General features: G+C 38.6%; 1 protein-coding gene across 3 annotated transcripts in view; it reads right to left on the bottom strand.

Moving 5' to 3' along the window:
* The window catches only part of KCTD16 (potassium channel tetramerization domain containing 16), a 307,662-nt gene that overhangs the window by 270,014 nt on the left and 10,781 nt on the right, over nucleotides 1-26,867 (bottom strand). Inside the window, exons 1-2 of one of the 3 annotated variants that reach the window (XM_001155806.6) lie at nucleotides 2,942-3,753; nucleotides 1,437-2,594 (exon numbers count right to left, since the gene is read on the bottom strand). In XM_001155806.6, coding sequence (XP_001155806.1) covers nucleotides 1,437-2,268 — 832 coding nt within the window. In that variant the 5' untranslated portion in view covers nucleotides 2,269-2,594; nucleotides 2,942-3,753. Of the gene's footprint in view, nucleotides 1-1,436; nucleotides 2,655-2,941; nucleotides 3,754-26,867 lie in introns of those variants that run through there. The other 2 variants (XM_009449880.4, XM_527061.7) reach the window with 2 other exon arrangements.

Raw genomic sequence — 26,867 nt, 5'->3', positions numbered from 1 at the left:
CTCTACACTAGTGGGAAATTTACCAAAAGGAAGAAAACAATACCTGTCCACTAAGCTCTAGCATAAAGAAAGATATAGATTGTAGATAAAGGCCACAGATAGGATTAATGAACCAAATGATGTTTGTTATTGCACATCAATATACTCCTGAACTGATTACTGATTTCGTTTTTTTCCACAGGTTGTTCTGGCTATGCAATACATGTGTCTTAACCAAATGTGTGATAGCTTAGTAGAGAACGACTTGGCTTCCCACTAGCCTCTCCACCAAGGTTCCCAGCACCATTGCCAAATGATTAAACATAACTAAGGAAAAAAAACAGTCCAAGAAATTCAGTCCTACTTTTATGTTTAAAGAAATTTAGATATTTTAATCCTGAATTCTGGATTTGTTTTAGAATAAGAATAGAGGAAATCAAATGTTAACACTGGAAACATATTTCTTGTGGAATTTACTTCACCCAACTCCTGGGCCTGTTGAAAATCGGCAGTTAAAATCAAGTACCAAAGAGTGCAGGCTGATTTACTCTTTTCCTTTCAGAGATCAATGGCTCATAGTTTATAGTTTAGAATAATGCCATATCATAAAATGAGGAATCTGCAGGGTATCTTCATTTAAGCAAATGAACTGACCTCTAAGAACCCCTTACTTAAAAGGCTTCAGTATCATTGTTTCATTTCTTCCCTCTCTGGCTTCCTTTTATGTCAGTAATTCTACCACCTCAGCTGTCTGAAGGTGTTTAAATGTGATTGACAATTCTCAAGGATCTAGTTCCTTTTAGATAGATCTTAAATGAAGTTCAGCTTAATTAAGTCTGCAGTGCAAATCAGGTCTCAGTACAAAAGGCTTCAGAATCAAACAGCAGATTTGTAAAACCCTTAAAAGCAAAATTTAGACTTGGGGGGAGCAGGGGGCCTTTCAGCAGTCTGTACTGCCATCTAGCCAAGACCACATTATTCATTGCAACATCCATTTGTGTTTTCAAAGCCCCTGATGAAAGCAAGTCTTCAGCAACCATCTTAATAGACCTCAAAGTCCAGCTAAATGAATAGACAGCAGTAATTCACCCACTGAGTATACCAAGCTCCTGTGGACAAACAGCCAAGATGTAATAATCAACCTTATTTTCCCAATTCAATATCTGGCAAAAACAAAAAGACATACATGCTTGTTCCATTTTACATATTGCATATACCAACATCATTTGCATTTTATTATTTTGGAGGCCTTTGAATATTCTGTGACCTCATTGGATAAAAGTTGCCTTAGGTTAGACATGAGAGCTGAATTATAACCTCTAATCCTCTAACTACAACTCAAGAGTTAAAAAGAATTCCAAACCATGTTCCTTAGGTATGGAGAGAACACACAGACCATATACATTTGTGAAGAGCATTGACACACATAAAAAATTAAAACAACCCTTTGTACTTACGGTAGAAGACATATTCAGTGTAGCTTGACCAGATCTTGTCATCTGTATATTGGTTGATGAAAGATGCTGTCACCGATGAGTTACAGGCCACCATGTGGAATCCACACTCTGACAACATATCAAAAGCCCTTTCCAGGTGCTTGAATTTGAGATAAAATCTGGAGGTGTATCTTTCTGGGGCTCGATCAGGGTCTCTGCTTTCATTCAAAGTTTCTCCAAAGACTTCTTTTGCCAAGGAAATCCTTCCACAAACCAAAATCCGGGGAACTCTCCGAAACTTGGCATCTGCCTGTCCCTCTCTGCCCAAGGTGCAGGATCCTCTGTAACCCACAGTAATGAAACCCCACTTGCGGTCGGCAGGGAGCAGGGAGGAAGGGGGGCAGATTCTTGTGTCGCTTCCTTGGGAGGCATCTTCAAAGTCACTGTGGCAGAATTCATCTGGGCTTTGCTTGATTTCATCGGGGGTCAGGAGTTTGACCAAGTCTGGGAGCTGGAAGTATTCAGCTTCCCTTTTCAGTCTTCCTTTTTCTGGAAAGTGATCAGGCAGGACCACCTGCCTGTCCCTGAGATAGTCCAGAATATAACGGAACAAAAATCCATCTCTGTCAATGAAAAACCTTCCCTTGGAGTCCTTGGCTAGATCATTAGCCGTGTCTCTCTTTGGGGAAAACATTTTCCACAGGAGGGAATGAGGGATGCTTATCAATGTGGAATGGCGAGTAAAATAAACTTGACCCCCGACATTCAGCTCTACCACCTCAGGGAAGGAGTTGGGAACTGCGGACCCTTGTTCTCGAGGATAATAACGACTACAGTTTCCACTCAGAGCCATTGTCCCTTTCTTCTGCTGCTGCTATTTTGATTTAAAGGTGCAATCCAATGGAGTCACAGCCTTATCCTTTGGATCAACTTGTAAGAAAGGGAAAAGGATGCTAACTTATTAAAAAATGACCTCCTCTTATCCCAGTATTTTTCCCCCAAGAAAGCAAAATGTATAAGAGTCCACAGGTGAAGTGATGCTGAAAAAGTAGTTTAAACCCTGGATGGTGGATGGTAGTGAGCTGCTACTTCATAAAATATAATCAACTCGTCTATATCCAATCTTCCATCAAGCTCACATGCAAGGCAGGCCAATTCCCCAGTTACTCAGATGTCCGTCTGAAGGAAAAGAGAAAAAATTATTTCCTCAAACCTGGAATGAGTCAGAAAAAGAGTCCTCTGGAGAGAGAGAGAGGGAGGGAGGGAAAAACAGAGGGAGGGAGAGAGAGATTATTTTACATAAGCAGCTCTGGAACTACTGATCTCAGCCATTTTTCAATTAAATCATAGCTTCTCTCATGCTATTTTGTGTCTACATGTTTATCTATAAGCCTCTGTCTCCAGCAATTAGTATGAAAAACAATTTACTTGTAAGTCTACATTAAAATGAAACATGCAATTTTCAACTTCCAAATGGGAATTTTTTTTTCAGCTGGACAGGAAAAGCAATAAGTCTTAGAGCTTACCTTAGTGAGTGCTGGAGACCCAGTTCTTGTGAAAAAAATAATAATAACCATTGGTAAAGCAATCAAAATCCACAGCCAAACTGAGTCTGGATCTTGTCAAATCCCAAACAGGTAAAAGACCGAGGTATCAATGAAAAGTGCCAGAGAGATGTGCTCTTGGAAAATAACTATTATATATATGCATTTATATAAATGCCTATTTGTATTTATGTGTGTATGTAGGTACATATGTATTCATTCCGTATCTTAAGTTAAAACAAGTCGCAAAAAAGTTAAGCCGTGATGAGAGGAGGTTGGGGTGAAGAAGTAAAGCAGAGAAAATATTCAACCAAAGCTTCCCCAGGGGAAAAGAAAAATGGAAAAAGAAATCTTTGGAAAGGATCCTTAGAAGAGAGTTGCAAGAGGTACCAGGACTTAGAAGCTTTTCAGAAAGCCCAGAAGCAGAAAGATGGAGAGATGTGCCCTGCTAGGGTCCCAGCTAGCCACCCCACCTGCCGGCAAGGGCAAACGGACTCCCATGTTCCCAGCCAGGTGGGAGCCGGTGGGAGCCAGAGGCCAACGCAGCGCAGAGATGCCGGCGGGGGGCCCGGGGCTCCGGCTTCTCTGGCGGCGGAGCTGGGTGGTTCCACAGTTCCCAGTGCAGTTCGGATGCTGTTGTTTCAGCAGTGCAGGCAAGAAACCATCCAGGGAAATGACTATTACATCATCTTAAAGGAATATGGCTTGGAGAAAGCGGAGGCAGCTCCGAGTCACGTCCTCCTCGGTGACAGGTTGCCAGGACTGCACGGGGACGCCGCGCTCCGGCGGTGGGCACGCGATTGCCAGGCGCGCGGGGCTTGGGGCGGGGACGCAGTGCTGCGCAGCCACTTCCCTCCCTGTCCTGTCCTGGAGTCTGGAGTTTCCAAGGGTCTTTTCCTTCTTCCTTGTCTTTACTTCCATCACCATCCCACAGCAAATCCCTGCCCCCTACCCAAGAGGTAAGTTGTGAGATAAACACAACTGACTTTATTTGAAAAATCTACAGATCTTCCCCCATCCCCCCTCCTCGTTCACGGAATTCCTTCCTGCTGAAGGGCAAATATCCCTCTAATGCTTGTTTTAAAACACAGACACGCACACCAAATGACCCCAGTGTTCAAACTACAAAGTGTTTTTTTAATCCTTTGATTTAAACCATATTCACTCAAATTCTCCCTTTTTTTCCTTTTCTATTTCATCCGCCTGCCACCACAACCCCTAGCAAATAAATAAATAACTATGAATATATATGTAAATAGGTAGATACATAAACACTCTCTCTGAAATTAATGATGCTCTTTCAAAATGAAGACGTGAAGCACCGGCACCCACAGAAAGCCCACAGTTTACATCCATAAGTCATTATCTTAGCTCACCTGTAAGAAATTGATACCTGCAACCTTTTTCTGGGGTTGTTTCCTTACTGCGCATCTCTTTGGACGTGCCCCCAGCCCCTCCCAAGTCATCCCAAGAGGACTCTGGTGGAAGGCACTCCTGCTAAAAGACATTTTACTCCTGTTCCAGAGGGCTCCCTTAAGTGCATCATTAGAGTTTCAGGAAGGCATTTCCAGGGCAACCTAATCCACTAACAAAGTGCTTCCAGTTGAGCCTGCCAGTCAATAATGGCCCAGCCAACAGCTTACAGTAAGTCGGCCATATCCCCTTTAAAACAGCAGTGTCTTAGGGCTCACATCCCTGATAAGAATATAGTGCTTGGTCAATGAATAATATATGTGAGGCACACGCCATCCCAAACAATTGCTATTTTTAAAAAGTGAAAAACAAAAATGGAGGTGAACTTAGGAATTATATACATTTTATGAGAAACGTGTTTATTGCCAACTCTTGCCCAAAAAATTAGCTTGAAGATACGCTCAACAGTAGGATAAATTAGTTTCTACTTTAACAATCTTTTCTTTCAATAAGCACTGGGTTACTGAACATATTCAGAGCGTTAGCTAACATTCCTACACCTGATTATATTTGACTTTGTTTCGTTAACTAATGCATTAACCTGTTCTGGCCTCAATCATTAGGATTTTAATGCTGGACCAATCAAGAAGATGTTTGTTATGTGATGCACTTATATCGCCATCTAGTGCCCTAAGCTATCAGTGCAGCTCTGTATCTGGCAACTTAATAGGGCCAAAACATTTAGATTTTATTTTTAAGTTTTTATAGTGATCTAAGTTTACTTGGCATGCACTGCTCACCATGACAACAAAATAAATGTTTCGTTGACATCAGGTCAAAGACAAAATAAATCTGAATTCAGACCTATTAAGTACTGGTTTTGGTTGTAAAGTAAGCAAATGTTTTATTTCTAAGAGAGTAGGTCAAAACGTCATGACGATAGCTTTGGAGCTCAGGTATGGAAACATTGCAGGGACAGTATGGCAGTAGGTGGAGAAACAGAGTAAGAAAAATTATAATCTTTTAGAGCTAAAACGGACTTGAGGAATGAAAATTAACTATCTCATCTTAGAGATGCAGAACTGAGGAACAGAGAGGGTCAGCACTTCCTCAGGGTCACACGATTCCAGAGTAGCAGGATGGGCTTTAGACCACTGACTCTTCAGGATAACCATCCTCATTTTAACCTTAGATATTCTTGAATAGGAATAGAGAGGCGGCAAATTTAAGAAACAAGATTTTTTTTGAAACAACAAATTTCAAGACATTTTCTTGAAATTTGAAACAACAAATTTCAAGATTACTAAACATGTTTTTAAAAAGCACGCCAATAATTAATATTAATTAATATTGATGCTCTTAAAAAGAGTATCAATATTACTTTAAATTGCAGAGTTAAAAGATTTTATAATATAAAAGAAGAATATTCTGAATTTTTAAAATGAGGAGTTCTGTTCATTGGTCTGGGTTTTATAGGTTAGGTTACTTTTGAGACAAGTAGATTCTTAACCTTTTTTGGAAAATGGACTGCTTAGAGAATCTAATAAAACCTAGGAAATGAATCCACAAGCATAAAAGTTTGCATTCACTGTCAAGGCAGAACCTCTCAGGAAAGGCTGAGTAAAAAGAGGAACCGGTGCGGGGGCCATGTAGTTGATGATTCACATAAGCAGAATTCCTCAAATTTTGACTATGAAACTTCTTTTTGAAGGGAGATTACACGTACATTCACAGAGACACACTCTGAGAATTGAAAAATGGAAAACATTCACCAGACAACCTTAATCTTGCAACCCATGATTTGATCATACCACCTGAAACATTTTGAATTGGTATTTTTCATAAACACTGTAAATATCCTGTTTTGCACAATTATATTGCATCATATTGTTAATTGTTGTGTGCTAAAACAGTTTGTTTATTATAGTAAGCAGTTAAACACTTGCTTTGCTAACTCTATTTGGGCATATCTACTTTTTAATCTAAATGGAACCTCAGAAAAGCAAGATGGTCTAGGCCTCCCTCACCTTCTGAGAGATCAGGGGTTTGGTTCAAGATTGGCCTGAAGCCCATTCATGTTGGGGTTCATAGACCTCAGGTTAACATCCCCAGATCTGTACTCCTTCTTGTTTCTTTAGTCTCAGGGATGAAAACGAATGAGTGGTGAGATTAAAAAGATAAAAGACTTGAAGGAAATAAAGCATTGAAGGAAATAAAGCAATACACCCCACAAAAAGATTTAAATAGTGCTAGAGTAAGCGAATGTCTCAGGGAAGTTGTCGGTAAGCCCGGCTGTTTGGTGCCTTAACAAGAGGCAAGAAGCCAAGTCTAGGCTGTAAGTGTATTCCTAGCCTTCGTGTCAGCAAATAACACCGCTAGTGTTATTATTCTCTCCTGGCAGCTCTCCGCTGAAACACTGTGGGATGGCACTCCCGGACTGAAGGCTGAACAGCATACGGCAACAGATTTCTCTTAGAGGAAGAGCAAGGAAGAATGTTCTATCCTGTTCTTTGTAATATTCAAGCGTATAGCAAATCAAGACGTATGTTAGGTAAATTGTGAAATTGATAAAATATGTTTTCGCCTCTGTTTCCTGCTTTCACATGCACAGCCAAATATTGAAGGGTATATTCTCAAAAGGACTATTTTAATTTTGAAATAATGTGATCACTCTCTACATTCTCACTCCTAACACATCCTTAAGTTTTCTCTGCCCTCAAGCAGAGATAGCTTTCATGCTGACAGCCTTCGCTATCAGGGAGGAAACAGACCTCATAAACTTACTTATGCTAAGATGCTGCACACTCATCGTGTTATGTCCTCCCAAGGACTCCTGCATTATCACCATTATCTTAATAGCTGCTGTTTATGGAGGGATGACCATCAAGTCCTCACCACAGTCAGTCGTTACCCCTCTTCCAGTTCTGCCTGGCTGGCTGTGTGACTTTGAACAGGAGACTCATGTCTCTGAGCCAGGGTATGGTGGCAATAAAAAGACCTGCCTCACAGGTGTGTTGCGTGGACTAAATATGAAGATGCATGTGAGCTCTCTGGCACATTCCATGGCTTTTAGCAAGTGCTTAATAAATGTCATTAGTGTTCATGCTAGTGGTTTAAAATATCTGTATTCATTGTTGTTAAACTCCAATTGAGGCATAAAGAAATTACAAAAGATGCCCAAACATAGAAATTGAGTTCTACATCCAAAATCATTACTCTTTCCAGTATGAAAATTCAGGTTAAGACCATTGCTTGTTATAAATGTATTTATTATTCATGGGGGAATTTCAGGATTTGGTGAGGGAGATGGGGTGGCAGAGTGGGGAACTGAAAATAATCAGTATCGCAGTGGTTAAAAATGAAAATGCCACTGTCTTTGCCAGACAAGATTATTTCCCTGGTACCCTTTCATTTATACTACATGGATTTATTAAGTGCCTTTGTTATGTCCAGCACACTTCTAGGTAGTTGAGATGCAAAGCCCGATTTCATATAGTCTCTGACTCAAACACTCACATGCAAATGCACACACAAACTCAAAATCCTACCAATGGGGGAAAAAAATTTAAAGTTACATTGGCTGGGTAAGGTGGCTCACACCTATAATTCCAGCACTTTGGGAGGATGATGTGGGAAGATTGCTTAAGGCCAAGAGTTTGAGACCAGGCTGGGCAACAGCAAGACCCTGTCTCTACAAAAATAAATTAAGAAATAGAAAAATTAGCCTGGTGTGGTGGTGCATTCCTATAGTCCCAGCTACTTGGGAGGCTGAGGGGGGAGGATACCTTGAGTCTTGAGTTTAAGGGTGCAATGAGCTATGATGGTGCCTCTGCACACCAGCATGGGCAACAGAGTGAGACCCTACCTCAAAAAGAAAACAAAGTTATAGATTCTTGGGCACTGCCTTTTATTTTCAGAAATATCCCTAGTGCCGTATTTAGCCTTTGGTGTTACATAGTTCACATATGATTTTGACAAACCATTTAACCTCAGATGGCCTCTGCTTCCATATCTATAAAATGAAACCATCTCCCCTTAAAGAGATATCATGGCCAATGACAAAATAAAGATCAAATACAGCTGTCAAATCTTCAGACATTCTAGGAAGTAATTTGCTATGTAAGAAACAGATGAAGAAGGCAGCAAATAGTGATCTTTCTTGTTAACGTAAAGCCTGGCAAGAAAGAATTTGGATTAGACTTGTATAATCTAAAAGTTGGGAGTGGAGATCCTTCGGGGTCATCCACTGCAGCCTCAGATTCAGATAAAAGCTTCATAGCAGATGTTCAGCCAAGTCATTTCTCTCACAGTTTCTCCCTGAAAATACTCCTGATTTCCACTGTCATAAAATACAAATGAAAGCAAAAGCTGTCTGTATCACCATTGTGCCTCCGAACAGAATTCTACAGGATAAAGTTATTCTAAGTGAACTATAATTTTGAGATTTGATCTTTAAAAAAAAAAAATTATGCTACTCTGAAAAAAAAAGTACTGCTCTTCAGACATAAAGGCAACTTTACTGACTATATTCACAGGGTCTAAAATTTTTGCGGTGTGCATGTATGTGAGTGTGTATGCAAGTATACATTTCTGTAGTAGGTACAGATGTGAAGTCACATTTTAAATTTGTCTTCAAAACGAGGAAGCACTTTGGGAGGCAGAAGCGGGCGGATCATGAGATCAGGAGATTGAGACCATCCTGGCCAACATGGTGAAACCCTGTCTCTACTAAAATACAAAAAATTAGTCGGGTGTGATGGTACGCACTTGTAGTCCCAGCTACGGGAGGCTGAATCAGGGGAATCGCTTGAACCCGGAAGGCGGAGATTGCAATGAGCCAAGATTTTGCCACTGCACTCCAGCCTGATGACAAAGCGAGACTCTGTCTCAAAAAAAAAAAAAAAAAAAAAAGGAAGCTGTTCTGGAACAAATGGTCAAAGTTAGGAGTGCACAATTTGGCCATGAAGTCAAGTAAAGCCAACTCCCACATATGTGTTTTAAAACTGTGATCTCATCAGCATGAAGCCTAACCAACAGAAATATACTTATTTCTGAAAATGGGTTGGCAAATGAAAAACATAGCTGCACAATTAGCTGCACCATTCTCATACAATTGGTTTTACTAAATCCACATGCACTATTTTAGGAATAGCCCTAAAAACAAGACGCCTACCTTTGCCTCCCCTGAAGTCCTTCACCTACAGCCTGTTGATCCATGTCGTGTTATTCCCTGTGGGATGTTTGTTAGCTAAATTGTATTACACATGTTGGTGGAGTCTTCTTTATGTCTGCTCTATGTACTATGTAATATATCTTTCGGTAAAGCAGTAGTGTAAATTGCAAGCCAGTAATTATCAACCTTTTATCTCCTACCTAGGGAACCCATCTTTCAAAAGGCGTCTTTGTTGTCATTCCATAATATGCAACAGATACAAGTGGAATGAAATCAGAATCAGCTTAGGTGTTAAGTTCAAAAATATTTATTTTTTTAAAAATCTCCCAGAACTTGCAATAATAAATATCTCAAATGTCTTTAGAATGCATTTTAATTTTTTTCTAAATAGTTTTATATATGTGTAAATGGAATTTGTGGAATCCCCTGAAGCAACTTAAGGAAATAGAGTTTTAAAATCCTGTTTGTAAAGAAAAGAAACAGGTTTTAGAATCAGGCAGAACAGAGTTTGAAAGAGGTACTTACCAGCTATATAATCATGAGCAAACACTTTATTCATTTATGCTGTTGATGTTACTGATCCCTTTTCTGAAAGCCTGGCTCTCCCTTCTAGGAGAGGAATACGAGAAAGTAAAGTGATACTCAGAACTCTAAGCACATTTGCCCTTGGAGATTGATAATTAGTTCATTTAAAAACAGGGCTTCTAACTTGGAAAGTATCTACACCTTTCAAAGGATGATGAATAGAAGAAAGTGAATGAACAGGCTGGCTCATTCAAAACAGATCACATCATTTTACAGTGATTCAGCACAGTCACTTTGGTATAGCGATTGTTTGTAGAAGGCGTTTTTCACAAATAAATCCAAACATGTCATACTCTTAGGCTGAAATGAATCTTACCAGTGGCATCTGCAGATGGGGAACAGCAGGAAGTAAGAAGGGCAAACACCAAATAACAAATGGAAAGATTTAGCTCAAGGAGCAAAATGGAATTGTTTTATTAGAGGACTTGAGGACTCAAAGCTGAGAATTGCAGATATGCTCTGAATACCACTTTTTTCCCTTCCCTTTTGAATTACTTGCAAGAAATCCATGGGGCAGGGGTCATTTTTCATTCTTGGTACCCTCAAGCAGGTAGCACAAGGTCTGGCATCTGAGAGATGCTCAATTAATGTTTGTTTAATTTAATTGCAGAACCAAGAGCGAAATCCTCAGAATGGCCCAATGAAACAATTACAAAGCTGATAGGGTCATATCAGATGGAGCTGTTGGTTAGGAATATAAGGTAGTTGATTCCAGTTTGTTTCTCAGACATTGAGTTCTACATGCTAGCAGGGATCTTTTCATTTGGTCAGGTCCGAGAGAAATAAGCTGACTGCGAAAACCACCCTCTCTTAACCCACTACTACAAAGAGGTATTCATGTCTTCGATGTGGGGTCAAATTGGAATGGAGAAAAGAGAAACCTTTAAAAGAAACACTCCTGAAAGAGTAAGAGATCAGAGTTTCCGGTTTCAAAATTTCACTGACACCAGTTTCTTAAAAGATTCATGTCTGTGCCTGTGGCCAAACAAATTAATAAAATTAACTGACCCAATTGCCAGGCAATTCCACATACATTTTCTATCTTAATTCCTAAAACAATCCTGAAATGTTAGCATTGTGGGGAGAATAAAAGAGCCTCCAAGAGGTTAAGTAACCAGCAGTGGATCACACCAAACCTGTCTGATTCCGAGGTCCTTTTTCACTACACCCAAATTATTTGGGCATACAGTTTCTTTTATTAAATATGCTCACTGTGTACCCAATATATTTTGGTTTGGCATCACAAAGAACACCAACACAATCCAGCATAGATCACCACTATATCCCCAATCGCAGTTCAGTGCCAGGCTCAGAGTAAGCACTCTATATATATTTGTCAAAGGGTTGTGAGAATGAACAAGCAAATGAATGAATGAAAGAATAAACCACCAATTAGGCCAGTGGTATCCAGAAGTTTCAGCTGGATATAACAAGCATGTGATCTAAGAGTGTAGCATATCTAATTTTCTTTACTCCTGAAATGTTGTTTCCAAATGTGAAAAACGAAATGTTTATGAATAGAGCATCAGAGAACTGACCCTTCATGAATCCAAAAGGATAAGTAATATATATGTTTATGTTCCAGAATTGAAAAGCTTATAGAAATAAGACATTGCTTTTAGGATAAAAGTTTACATCAGAATGATAAAATTCTAGTTTTTATTTTTTAAAAAGTGCTTATATGCTGGAAAAATATGATTTACTGAAAAAGTATTTTGTCAAGGTACCAGACAATTATAATCCAACTATTTTATGTATCAGTTACTCTGCATTCTTTCCAAACATGTGTGTAGGGTGGGTTCTGGAGTTAGAATGCCTGATAATGATTGACCTACATAGACACACATACCGGGCACAAGATTTAAGGGGCCAAAGTACATAATTCAAATATGAGGTAGGAAACATCACCTTTTTTGCTGTACAATGCAGATTTGCACAGCTGCTGCCAAGGAAATTGCATGTTACCTTTACAGACAATGATCTGAGCCTCAAGCACATCTCACAATTACCCTAGGGGTCTCTCAAAATGACAGGCTGGTACTATTGCAATGTGCAGTTCCAATAGCTGCCAGAGGACATCAGACAATTGTTTGAAATGGAGCCAGTGTTGTATATCTTCCTGATAAATCTGGTTGCCATTCATCAGGAAAAAGAATGCCTATGAACAAATGGAGTGACACAAAAAAAGATTTATGTATCTGATAGAACCTGGATTCAACCTGGTGTCCCTTGAACAATCTCTTGAATTTTTCATATATTTAAATGAGGTCTTGAGAGTAGTTACATACATCTGTGTTGTTGATGTGCCATAATACAGGACATAGAAGCTGCAATTACTCCTGGATAGGACATATAATACAATTATAAATTAAGATTAAAAATTAGATGAAAGGGCTAGGGATGGAGAAATAATAAATGCCTTATTTGCCCCAAAGACAGTAATAAAATACCTTCCTTTTATTGCCATTTGGTCCAAGGTCATTTATACCTATAAGGGTAAAGAAAGAAAAAGTAACTGCCCAATGGAAGTGACTGATGGAGTTTTATTATTGTGAGGCACTGACAATAATAAAAGTGCTTCACAACAGTAAAAACTCGCTTCCCTCCAAAAAATAAGATCACCTGCAGAGCCACTGGCCAATCAGAGCTGACATAGAGTCCTTCCCTAGAGCCCCACATAGTAATGACAGCTAAGATTGCTGGAGTCCAGCAAAATACGTTTTGAGCTCCTTTAAAATGTTTTGGCCATGTCTCTTATTATCATTCATTTACTCAAATATTTATGTATCTATTTGTACAAGGAACTATGTTAGGCTTTGTAGAGAATGTAATATTGAATCAAACATGAGTGTTACCTTCACTAAGCTTATAATCCAATAGCGGAAAACACTCTGTGTCTGACTTGGAGACAACTGGCACACAGGAGACAGTGATGACTGCTGTTAAGAGAAGAGGAAAAAGTTCTATGAGAGCAACAGAGCAACCAAAAGCAAAGTCATTTTTTGAAACTCTAAGAAACATCATGCCTAGAACAAAGTGCCCATTAATAAATTATTGATGAACTAAAGAAAGTGCCACTTTGCATTACTATACATTTACTCGGTATGAAATCAGAGAGGCATTCATTTAGAATTCATTTAGAGCTGTTCCAGACAGGGCTGATTCATTAGAGTGCTGATGATCTCAGAAATATTTTATATGTGTATATAAATGTAAGTCCATTGCAGCACTCTACTGTACAGCTAATCTGTATTTGGTTCTCAGCCAGTGAAGACTAAGAGCCATTTGAGTGGCCCTTCCCTCTCCATTTGTTGACTCCACCAGCTCCCTCCTTCTGTGGTTCCTTGTGTGCCAGTGAACACTGAAGCTCAAGATGGCTGACAAAAGGTGACCAAGCAACGGTGCTGGAGATTCTGCAAAAATCATGAAAGGTGCTGGATGGTAGCAAGCAGGCTGCACTGCAACAACCTCAGATGCCCCCAAGGAGGTGGTCTAAGAAACCCAGATCAGCAGACATTTGTTGCCTGGTAGAAATCCTTTGAGATTTTGAAGGACAACATAAGCCTTGCAGCAACCCAGAAAGATAAGAAAGGTAAATAGAAGTCATCTTGGGCCAAAGGCACATATAGCATCAATGTAGTTAATGTGATAATTTCCAGGAAGAGATTCCCCCAGGCTAACAGGGTATGCCTATAGTTTAACATTGGGGGATGGTGGTAGAGGAGGATTTCAAGCACTATTTCTATTTCAGATACACAGGGAGTCTTGTAATTAAGGATATCCTGAGGGTCTGGGGAAGCTGACGGTGTAAGCAACAGTTCTTTAAGGCAAGTGTGTGACACAAAGGAAATCTAATAAAAGAACAAGTTACTTTTGATCAGCACAAAATGACAACATTGAAGGATTTGTGGTCACCTTTCATTACTGCAAATAAAATTTTCCTTAAGTTCACCTAGTATTCACAAATTCATAGTATTCACAAAAAATACCAAAACACAATTTAAGTACTAAAAATGATTATTTCTTGCACAGAGAAGCAATAGAGCATCATGGTTAAAAGGGTGGGCTTTGGGATCAGAGAGTCCTGGGGTCGAATCCCACCTCCATTGTTTACCAGCTGGGAAAGTTACATATATCGGAGCCACAGTTTTCTCATCTGTACAACAGGGGTAATAATTGTACTTCCCATACAGAGTTTTGTGAGAACTAAATAAATAATGCATGTTGAATGCTTAGTTCACTAACTGGCCCATAGTAAATGCTCAACAAATGTATCATTTGCTATTACAAACATATTGCTTCGTGTCTTTTTAAAAATGAATTATCTCCTTCCCCAAACTGTTCTAATTATTAGCTCCCCAAGAGCTCAGGGTAGAGCCACATCACTAACATTGACCAATCCTTACTCTGGACCCCTTACAGATGTGAAGGGAAGGAAACAGAGCAATCATATAAATCTCCCTTGAGGATGCAGAGCCTCCTACTGAGAGGTGGTTTGGATAAGTCAAAGAGCACCATACGGCAGTGTTGTAATGTTTCCCGCATGGATAACACATTTTCTACTTGACAAGTTATCAGTGTCACCATCTCTGGCCCCATAAGCTCCAGAGCTTGTTCCTCATTTGTTAGATGTCACTTGTCCCAGCATGGTGCTTTATATACAAGGATATCTGAGTGAAAGTCTGTACATTTTTAATGTTCTCTTCTTTCTTCCTAAATATTCCCCCTTGTTGACCTAATTCAGGCTCGGTGAAACATCTTCACTGTATGCAAATGACTGCAACACCTAAATGCTTGGCCTTGCTTTCTTCTCAACTTCCATACACCTGCTGGGCATTTTTACAGAGATCTACCAGCACCTTACACTCGAGTCCTAAGCTAAATATCTGTTTTCCACTCTCATCTTTTTCATTTCTCCAAGTTCTCCTTCTGTGTTAAGAGCATCACAGGTTTCTCAGTCCAAGTGAAAATCCATCATCTGATCCCTCCCTTTCCATTGGCACCCAACACTCAATAATTAAGTCTACCCACTTTCTCTACTATACTTCTTTCAGATATCTCTTCTCTTCACTTCCATTTGTCATACCTTTGTTCTTTGCCTTTTACCCAAATTTGACTAAGAAATAATTATGGAGCCATGAGCCAGCACAACACTAAGCTATAAGCTCTATGTGTTGGGGATCCAGAAATGAATAAAGTAGACCAGCTCTTTGCCATCATGGAACTTCCATTATAGGCCAGACACACAGATCATAAACAAATAAACAAATAAATGAGCAAGATCATTTCATATAGTGAAATGAGCTATGAATAAAATAGAATAGGTAGTATTTTAAAAATCTTGTTTGGGGCAAGGAGAAGAGGATTGATACTGCAGGCTGAGACTCTGGGGAGGGGAGCCAGCTATGTGAAATGCTGGGAACAGTGTGCTCTAGGCAGGTGGAATGGAAACAGCAAAGGCTCAGCTGTCTGAGGTGAAACTAAGCTCGGCTTGTTCAAGGAACCAAGAAAGCCAGCAAGTTGGATCCCAATGAGCAAGGGTGAGAGTGCAGGTCTGAGAAGTAGGCAGGGACCAAACCACAGATTTCATTCTATGTGTTATGGGAAGTCATTGGGAATTTAAAGTTAGAAGTGACATGTTCTGGTTTGCTTACTTTTTAAAACGTGACTTTGGCTGATATGGGGATAACAGATTGTCAGGGAAACAAAATTAGTTGTAGGGAGATCAGTGGGGAGAATTTACAGGGATTTAGTGATATATGATGATGTCTCAGACCAGAGTGAAGTAGAATACATGAGGAAAAGCTAGTGAGGATTTTGGGGGTACAGGTGGTGGTATTTCTATATGGACCTGTTAATGTTCTTCCTCCTTTCAAGTTTTTACATCTCAGTTCATTTGACACAAAGCTAACAGTGTCCTCTTTCTGAAGATGCCATTCTTTGCCCAGATATCTTAATTGGCTCACCACTGCTCATAGAATAAACTCCAAAGTCCTTGGTGTATATTCAAAGCTCTCTGCTATCTGGCCTCACCTTCTTTAGAGTTCCATACAAATGGGCTGATAAGGAAAGGGAAAAAAATGGTTACAGAGACATTCAAAAGTTCTGAGATAAATCATTTCACAAATAGTGATATTCATAGAAAGTGGTGCTGGTTTTTGATATGTGAAGGACCAGCATTCACAGCTCTTCAACTGCTCTTAAAATCTGAAAGGTTCTGTCATAAATGAAAAAGCCACAGTGCCTCAATCAGTGGCTTGCTTTAACTTCCAAGGGAAGAAATAGGAAAGCTCTAGGAACTAGAAGAAATCATGTAACCCCTTAGAACACAAATAAATAGATGAATTAATTGATTTTGTTACAATCCTTTGCTTTATTTGTTCCCTGGTCTAAAATCTCCCATTATAATGCAATTAAGTGAAACCTCATGACAAAATGTAATGATTAAGCGAACTATAAAAAGACGGAACTTGATAGAATGAAATCGTGTATCACATTGAACATATGATTTCCTTTCTCTTCTGCCTTAAGTAAGCATTTCTTGGAAATCAAAAATTCATGTCAAGATCATCAAAGCCGACTTGAGACGTCATCAGGATTAACAATCTAGAGTAACAGAAGGGGGCAGTGTTATCACAGTCTCTTGCATCAACCTGAAACCTTGAAGAAGAGAAACTGAAAGTTACCCTGAGTAACACTGTTCACTTACCCAGCATCCTGAACTGAGTCCCAATTTCAATTACTAATTTCTTTCCACTTGTGAAGTCTTAAGCTCCCAAAGTCAGCAATGAGATGCCCCCTGTGGTCCACCCTGCCAAGCCCTATAAGAAACTGATCCCTTCTCACTGTAGCCTCAAGAAATGCAAGCCTGTCTCTACATTTACCTTCATTATTAATTATTCTGCCTTTTACAGAATGAATGGTGAAAGAAATTCACTTGTATTGACCATATAAGAAAAATACTTTATATTTAACATGTTATCAGAAAAGGCCTAAAGTTTATTTGTACTGCTGAAAAAAAAAATGGAAATACGCAGCTCCATACAGAAGCACTGCCGCAAACACTCACTGTTAGCCTGAGATGCATAGAAAAACAGGGAACTGTCTCGGCCGTTGAGATAGTTTAGCAGACAAGTCTAGAGAGAGATAAGTGGAGGCAAAAGCTGGTAAACACCCCCAAAGAGGAGGTGAGATTTCTTAAAGAAATCTGAGGAAGGATAACTCAGCCAGCTGTCTTCAGGGCTTAGGGAGGGAGGATGAGAGGAATGAGAGGAAATATCATGACTAGACAGAGTTGCTATTGCACTTTGAAGGACAGGTGGAACCTAGAAAACAGAAGCTAAAGGTTCTATGTAGAAGGGAAAAGTGGTTGAAAAAATATGTGTGTAAGTGTGTCAGGGGGTATATGGAGGGGAGCAGCAGTTGGGAAAAGAACAGTCAATTATCCAGTTTGGCTGGAGCAAAAGGCACCAGTGAAAGAACAGTGGAGGAGTTTGAACTTAATTCTGTAAACACTAAGTAGTCATTGTGAGTTTTTGAGCAGAAATGACAGAAACAAGTTTCTCAACAACCACCACTTCTACAGAGTAACTCAGAACTCATCTACCCTCTCCCCAGCATCCCTTTGCTCACTTATCAGGGAGGACTTCCACCAATGATTCCCATTCAATGTCCCCACTGACAGGTGTGGCTTTGACATTAAAGTAATAAGAATTTCCGTTTTTACAACAGTATTAAAAAATATTTTCCCTCTATCCCCCAGCCATGAAAGAAAGGGAAATAAAGAGAAAAGCTGCTCTATTACCCATTTGGCAAAGTGAAGAATGGTGTACATTGAATGTCGCACATTAACGACAATCAGTGAGGCTCACCTTCAGCAGAGAATGAGAATGTTTTACGTGTGTTGTGGTGTGTGTGTGTCTGTGAGTGCCCATTCACTCATTCATTCAGTAAATGTTTGTTTAGTATGTTCCACATGCTAGGCATTGCTATAGGCAATGGGGATTCCACAATGAACACAAAAGAGCTGAAGCTCCTGCCTTCATAGAGCTCACATTCTAGACAATAAATGAATAAGCATATAGAATGTCAGATGATAATAAATACAGTGGAGAAAAATAAAATAGAATATTAATTACTATGTTACTGGGGAGGGGTATTAATAGCAAAGGGACAGAGGGGACAAAGAAAGAGGTAGGGAAAAAGTGTGTTCTTTAGTAGTTTAAGCTAAAAAAGGCTTTTTCCAGTCAGGTGAACTATAGTAAGGAAAGGAATTTTCATTCAACAATCAATCGTAATATTAATAGATATACTAATAGATACCAATTACTGAATCACTACTACATGACTGTCACTATGCTGAGCATTATTTCATTTATTCTTCACAATAACTTTGTTAGTGTGACACTTATAGGCGCAAAGGAAAGTGAGGCATCGTAAGAAAGAGAGAGAAAGGAAGGAGAGAGAAGCCAAGGTTCAGATAAGTCAAGTAGCTAGCCCAAGTGATCTTAAGCAAATGTACAGAACGTGGATTTGAGTGCAGACACTCTGACTCCAAAGCCTGCACTCTTAACCCAGACACTGGGTTGAGGTACAGAGATAAATAAGTCATGGACTCTGCCTTGGAATTGCTCATAGTCTAGTAAGAGAGACAGACTCGTAAACAAATAAATCCAGTGCAGTGATAGGAGCTATAATAGAGGTATAATAGCGTTAAGGAGACACAGAGGAAAGAGTGACTAAGTGCCTGGCTGCGGGTGGGGTGAAGGGTTATCAAAATGCAGACATATTCATTTGTGCTTATGTAATTCATTGCTCTCGCTGGGTCTGGTTACTCACAACGAATCTGCAGTTCCCTCCAAAACCTTTTCCGGTGGATTTCCCCAGTCTGTCTTCACAGGTTGTGGGTTGTCAGCCTCATCCTGAATGCAATAAGTAGTTCTGACACAGAGGCCACATAAACTCTTTAAAGCCACTGTGGAGAAGGAAGGGAAATAACAATATAGCAGTCTACCTTAACTACCTTCATAAAAGGCTAAGGAATATGGCAACCATGTGAATTACAATGAGATGACCAATATAAGGGAAAAGAGGAAAAATGCTGGCAAACCACCTGAAAAAACTAAAGGGCATGTGTATTGTGATACAAGGTGGCTGACAACAGTTACTCAGAAAGGAAAATTATATTCCGTGAAGGTCCTTATTACCTAGCACGATTTGCTTTAAGCCTCCATTCTTAACCTAGGTCTGCAAACGGGATTCACAAAATTCATGAATTCCCTGAAATTGTATGCAAAACTCTATGTACCTGCTCTACATTTCCTTTTTCTTTTTTTTTTTTTTTTTTTTTTTTTTTTTTTGAGACGGAGTCTCACTCTGTCACCCCGGCTGAAGTGCAGTGGCGCAATCTAGGCTCACTGCAAGCTCCGCCTCCCAGGTTCACGCCATTCTCCTGCCTCAGCCTCCCGAGCAGCTGGGACTACAGGCGCCCGCCACCACACCCGGCTAATTTTGTTACTGTATTTTTAGTAGAGTCGGGGTTTCACCATGTTAGCCAGGATGGTCTCAATCTCCTGACCTCGTGATCCGCCCGCCTCGGCCTCCCAAAGTCCTGGGATTACAGGCGTGACCTGCTCTGCATTTTCTAGAGATCCCAAGAGTTCATCCAAATTTCAAAACAGTACATGTTCTCCAAGTAGGTTAAGAGCTGTGCGTTAAATACTTTCAGAACTGCTACTCCAGTAGATTTAAGTATAAAGAGCCTGGCATATCTTAGAGGGTCCAAAATGTCTAAGTGCATCCTTTGATATCATTGTTATTTATTGCCTTTATCAATGTGTTTGCAAATTACTGGTGCTACTTAGACACCCTACACATGAATATAAGGCCTTACCATGACAACAGGGCTTGCTTTTGATTATGTTGTGTATAGTTGATCTTTTATCTCTCTTTTGGAACTTCTTTGTAGAAAGATTCACTTTTCAAAGAAGCTGTTCACGCAGTATTGATTCTCAAATTTTTGTGGCAGGGGAGGGGAGGTGAGTATTTGATTAGGAATATTACAATGCCCCATTTGGTGTTTTCAAGCTGACCTCTCACCTGACTCTTTTCCACTCCAAACCCCTATTTCATAACTCAAGTTATTTATCTGTTGATACATTTCTCTTCATGTATATTTGGATCACCTTAGGCACAACAGCTTAAATTTTATTTTGGTTAGATGCCTCTTTATTACATTTGATTTATAGTCATTGAAAAAGTTATGAGGATAGTGGAGAATCTTCCACCTTTTTACTGATGCTGCTCAATGACAAATTTGCCAGAGGTTGAAATGTCCTACCTACTAACCATCAGCCTAGCCACTTTTGGTTAAGCACCCTTTGTGGGTTAAAGAAAAGAGTTAGGATGAGAAAGCTTACCACCAGATGTATCATTCTAAACTCCATCAGGAAATGCATTCTTAAAACTAACTTTGACTATTTTCTCATGTACTTTCTCTTGACAGACATAAGAAAACAGATCTAGGATGAGAATGCGGCCTTAATGATTCCCTACTGCTAAATAACAGTAAATCTGGAAGAGGTACAAAGCTAATATCTATTAGCTTTTTGTAAGTACCAAAGGACAATATGCAGAGAAGGATCACATTAACAGAAAAATCCAGATGAAATGTAAGATATGGACAATTCATTACCAACCAAAACATTTGCCTAGACTCATCCCCATCAAAGAAGCCTTGCTGTTGTGATAAGAAGCAAGAAACCTATAATGATGGCAGATTATCAGAGCCTCTTGCCAACCCTGGTGAAAAACAACTCCAGATACATAATTTTTCAGTCTACTATGTCTAAGCTAGGCTCAGACGGAAGAGTGCTGTCTACTAGATTAACCACATCCACTTCCGGTGGGGCTGGAGACGTGGTTACTGAAGCAATGGCTTGTGCAAATATTTTTTGATGAAATCACAGCCTGAAGTAGAAGAGCTGCTGGCAAAAATAATCTAAACAAAGATCCTGGCTGGTTTCCAATAAATAGCCTTCTTTCCTCAAACATTTAACACAACCTAAGACATCTGGAACTTGTAGAATCATTTTTCCAGGCAAAAGCAAAAATTTTACAGAATATTTGATTAACAGCAAGACTCTGGGGTACACCAAAAAATCCAGAGATCAACTGCTAAAGAATAAATTTAATAAACAATTAAGCAATTAAGAAGTCTACCTCCTGCCAGTCTCAAGTCATTAATGATTCAGTGAAAACAACTCATTTTCATATTTTCCTCTGTATATGCTTCATCAATAGAATTAAAATCTGAGGAAAAGGGGGAACCCAAGTGATATTTTGTTATAGCTAGAAGAATAAACAACATTTTTTCTCTCTTGCCCCCTGTGTGTATGTGTGTGTGTGTGTGTGTGTGTGTGTGTGTGAAATCAGCTCTTACCTTTGAAACTCTAAAATTTATTGACTCTGTTATTTTTTAATCCCTCCCTGTTAGAAATAGAAAGGCAGTCCTAGGAATGAATAGAAAATGAAGACTAAAATATTACCTGAAATTTGCATTCAATATGCATAGTAACAACTATTACAATAATGAGCCAGGACAATGCATTATGTCATTGGCAGGCAGAAAATTGTTATAAGTGGTTTGCAATATCTGTAGCTAATAATCTGGAAAAAAAAATGAATCTAAGAAATAAATGAGATTTGTCAGATCTTTCAAATAAACATGTAAGAAGATTTGTGTTCTATGAACTATTTTTTATGTTTATGTATATATGGAATTTAGGAACTGAAAAGCCCTAAGGAGTTCTTTGACTATTTGAGGAGTGATTATTTGAATCATGTTTCTCTCCCCCAGTGACACTGTAAGCGCTGAGAGGGAAGGGATCATTATTATTTTTGCTCATTATTATATCCCATCCCCTGCACCTGGCACAGAACCTGACACATAATAGGTGTTGAATAAAGAGTTACTGAATGAATAGATGGATCAATACATCCCTATTCCAGTTTCTTTTTGTCTTCATTATTCAGCTGAGAAAACTGAGGCCAAGAAAAGCTACACAGCTAATGTTACATTTCTAGTGGTTAAAAAAGTTAATAATCCTTTACCTTGATCAGTTTGGTAATATTAAAACTTTAACATACATAGAGTATATTGCCTTTGATGCTCTGTCTTTGGATTGGGCATGTGTTGAGGAGAAAATGTGGATACCTGGAAAACAGTTTGGCCTTGTTTAAACAAACTGGTTTTTTAAAGTCCTTCTGCTTTCTTTTAAGAGGTGAGAGAGCTTTGAGACAGACTTTTCAGCTATTTTTTAAAATTACAAATCTAGAATATTGTTAAAGTACATATAAATAAAATAAATGCAATGCTTATGATGATGAATAGTTCTGACTGGCAGCATGTACAATTTTTTATTTAAACTTTAAACCAATTCCCTTAGGCTCTGAACAGGGACAATAAGCCATTAGTTTTTTTTTCTTTATTTTAAAAAAATGAGATCTAGCACAAACTTCGTAGAATAGACTTCATATTTACATATTTCTTTCTTACATAACTGTAGACTTTACATGCTAGTGTAAACTCTAATTGTTTTCTGGGTTGGCCATATGAGAGTCTCTGCTGTCTTTCCTGGTAGCAAACATCAAGCATAACTGATGAATTATTCTGTTTCTTTTGTGGGCCACAGTTTCCATATGTGACAAAGTAAGCTACCTTATGATATGAATGACAGATTATAGAAGAGGCTCTGAAGACAGCCTGGTGTTCAAATGTTAGAATACAGAAGAGATTCTGAAGCTCACTTGGAGTTCAAATCTTGACTTCATCAACTGGGTCACCGAGGGCAAGTTATCATATTCCCTTCCAGGTACACCCAGAAACTTTTGCACCTCAGGTATCTTACCAGTAAAATAGGATGATAATAGCACTTGACTTACAGAGTTCTTGTGAGGATTAATTGAGCCAATACATGTAAAATACTTAGGACAGCATTTATTATATAGTAAGTACTAAATTGATGTTACCTATTGTTATTATCTTTTTATTACTCAAATCATTCATGATAAGAAAGGGTTTTTTTTTAATCTTAGTAATTTCACTCATGTATTTATTCCTAATGCAAAAATGTTCCCTATCTCCCAAGAAAACAATAAAATGTAAATGGGTGTCTAGTAATACTGCATGAGAATTATCCCTCCCCTACTCCAGGTTTCTGTGCTTCAGGCAGTATTGCTGTCACCCTTGCTCCAGGTACAGGTGCATGACTTACTTGGGTAGACTGGTCACAGCATTTTATACTCCCTGCCACCATTTTTATTACAGCAATGGACACGAAGCTCAACCAGAGCCAAAAAAGATGTGATTTGGGAATATTTTCTGGGACCATTAAGATATATGATATTGTTTGAGCCACTGAATTCAAACAAATCTGAAGCTAGCTGTACCCTAGACTTGGCATCCACTGAGGCAATGAGTATCTTCCTACAATGCTATCAATTTGCATTTAATTTTCTGTTGTCTGAAATACAAACTTATACAGAAGAGGTGTCCAATAACAAAGATGTAGGTGATATTTTAAAAGACTGAGTAGGTGTCAGAGAGGCAAAATAATATTGTGGTTAAGTGCATAGACTCTAAATCAACTTCCTAGGTACCCATCCTCACTCTACTGCTCAGCAGCCATTTGACTTTGGACAAATCACTTACCTCTCTCTGCCTCTGTCTTCCTCTGCAAAATGAAGATAGTTAACAGTATCCATTTATAAGGAAGTTTTGAGGAGTAAATTAGTTAATATATGTAAGATATTTAGAACAGTGCCTGACACATAATAAGAGCAAGTTTTGGTTATTATTTTATATTTATTACTGAGATCTGAAATAATGGTGATATAGTTTATCAAAAAGAACAAGGGAAATGGCTCTTACCATGTTGCTAACTAAAATTTTTCTGTAGACAGAGGAACTAACTGATTAATTAAATGCACCTCTTTGTAGCAAAGGGCTTGAATAGACATTACTCCAAAGAATTTATACAAATGTCCAAAAAGTGTATGAAAAGATGCTCAACATCACTAATCATCAGGGAAATGCAAATAAAAACCATAATAAGATATCACATCACACTCACCAGCATGGCACTACAAAAAGGAAGAAAGAAAATAATAACAAGTGTTGGCTATCGTATGGAGCAATTAGAACCTTTGTGCACTGTTGGTGGGAATGTAAAATGGTGTTGCCACTATAGAAAACAGTATGGCAGTTTCTCAAAAATTAGAAATAGAATTACCATATGATCAGGCAATTCTACTTCTAAGTATATATCCAAAAGAATTGAAATCAGGGTCTCAAATGGATATTTGTACACCCACATTCATAGCAGCATTATTCCTAAGAGCTAAAAGATGGAAGCAACCCAAGTGTCCATCAATGATAAACAGATAAACAAAATGTGCCATAGACTTTAACATGGACGAACCTTGAGGACATTATGCTAAGTGAAATAAGCCAGTCATAAAAAGAATAATACTATATACAGTAGTCAAATGCATAGAAATAGAAGTAGAATGGTGTTTGCCAGAGCTGGGGTGGGAAGTTTAATGTATATAGAATTTCACTTTGCAAGTTTAAAAAGTTATAGAGATTAGTTTCACAACAATGTGAATACACTTAACAACACTGAACTGTATACTTAAAAATAGTTAAGACAGCAAATTTTATGTTACATGGTATTTTACCAAGTTAATAATAAATAAAAATTGAATTTTAAAAAGTACGTCTTTATAGTTCTGTAGGCATCACAGTACCTGATTAAGCTGGTACTAATATTGAATGAATAAATGAATGATAATGTAACAAACCTAATGACAAAACAAGTAAAGGGTTAGGTAGTTCAAGGAGTTGAAACTGTCATGAAGTAAAGTAGAATCAAGTATCAAGCACTATGTACAAGATTTATGGTAAAGATAAAACATACTACATAGTATTATGTAAAGCATGAAACCTATAAATATAAGTTCTAGCCTTGATTCATTTATACTTTTATTTATAACATATAGCAAATATTTACTAAGCACCTACCATTTGCTAGGCACTATTCTTGTTCATCAATGAACAAAAATGCCCTGTCTTCCTGAGGCTTATTTCTAGTAGGGTAGGAGAAGGCAGCAATATACAATTTCTAGTTCTAGCTGGATGTGTGACACCAGACTAGTCCCGCGAGTTTTCTGGGGCTTAGTTTCCTCATCTATAAAGCGATGTGCATGTGGCAGAGGAACAAAATGGTACTTTTCCTTCTTATATTCCACAAGATTTGAAAATTATTTTTAAATATGGGACAAGGCCATAAAAAGCCACTAGGGGGCAAAATGAGCATGGAATAAACATTTTACTGATGTGAAATTGTAGAGACGAAAAGGAGAGTCATCCTTTATGCATCATTAAAAAAATAAGCAAACAGCAAATGTTGTGCATCATTATAGGTAGAGAAAGAGCACTACGGAATAGTTATCCAACTGTGTTTTATTCTATGAGTAAATTATTTTATTTTGAGACCATGTTTTTATAGGGAAGAACAGTGTGCAAGAAGCAGAATACTCCACTAGTAATTGAATAACATTTCTAAATGTATGTAATAACAGTAAAACCATATCCACAGAAACACAAAACACCAATAAGTAGATTCAATACTGAAGTAGCCCTTTACTTACGTGTTAGGATCTCATATATATTTAGAATTCTTTCTTTCACGTTTATTTTGCTTTGGTCTTACTCCCACTCTTTTATTTTTTTTTAAGTTTCATTACATAAAGTTAAGGTGTACAACATGATTTCTTATATACATGTACATAGAGAAATGATTACAAGTAAGCAACTTAACATATCCACCATCTCACAAAGATACTCTGTGTATGTATATGTTAAGTAACAACAAACAATAATAACAAAGAAATAATAATAACAAACAACTGGGAGTGAAGAAAGGTAAAAGGTAATTAAGATCACAATTGTACTTAATCTTAAGAAACTTTTTCTTTAACCTGTCTCTGTCTGTCTTTCTCTCTCTCTCTCTCTTTCTCTCTCTCTCTCTCAGACAGGATCTCCCTGTGTCAGCCTAGGCTGGAGGGCAATGGCACCATTATGGCTCACTGCAGCCTCAATCTCCCGGGCTCAAGCAATCCCTGGTGTATGTGTGGTAAAAGCACCTAAAATCTACTCTTTGAAAATGTCCACTATGCAATAGTATATTATTAACTATCACCTTCATAGCCCTCCTGCTGTATTTTGGATTTCAAGATGTGCTAATCCTCATAACTGCTACTTTGTACCCTTTGACCTACATATCTCAATCCCCTCTTCCCCTGGCCTATGGTAACCATCATTCTATTCTGCTTTTGTATATTTAAAGGGCTTTGTTTCTCTGTTTGCTTTTAGATTCCACATATGTTTTAGTCTGTTTTCTACTGCTATAACAGAATGCCACAGACTGGGTACTTTATAAGCAATAGAAGTTAATTTGGCTTATCACTCTGGAGGCTGTGAAGTCCAAGAGCATGGTGCTGGCACCTGGCAAGAGTCATCCATGCCAGAAGGTGAAAGGGGAAAGTGACCACACAAGACAGAGAAATGAATGGGGATAACCTTATTAGGAGCCCACTCCTGCCATAACTAACATAATCCTGCGATAACAGCATCAATCCCTTCATGAGAGCTTAACTCTAGTGGCCTGATAACTC

Source organism: Pan troglodytes, chromosome 4 (genome assembly GCF_028858775.2).
Source record: "Pan troglodytes isolate AG18354 chromosome 4, NHGRI_mPanTro3-v2.0_pri, whole genome shotgun sequence".
NCBI lineage: Eukaryota > Metazoa > Chordata > Mammalia > Primates > Hominidae > Pan > Pan troglodytes.
Note: the sequence above shows the minus strand (reverse complement) of the source record. Positions and strands in the feature narration are given on the sequence as shown.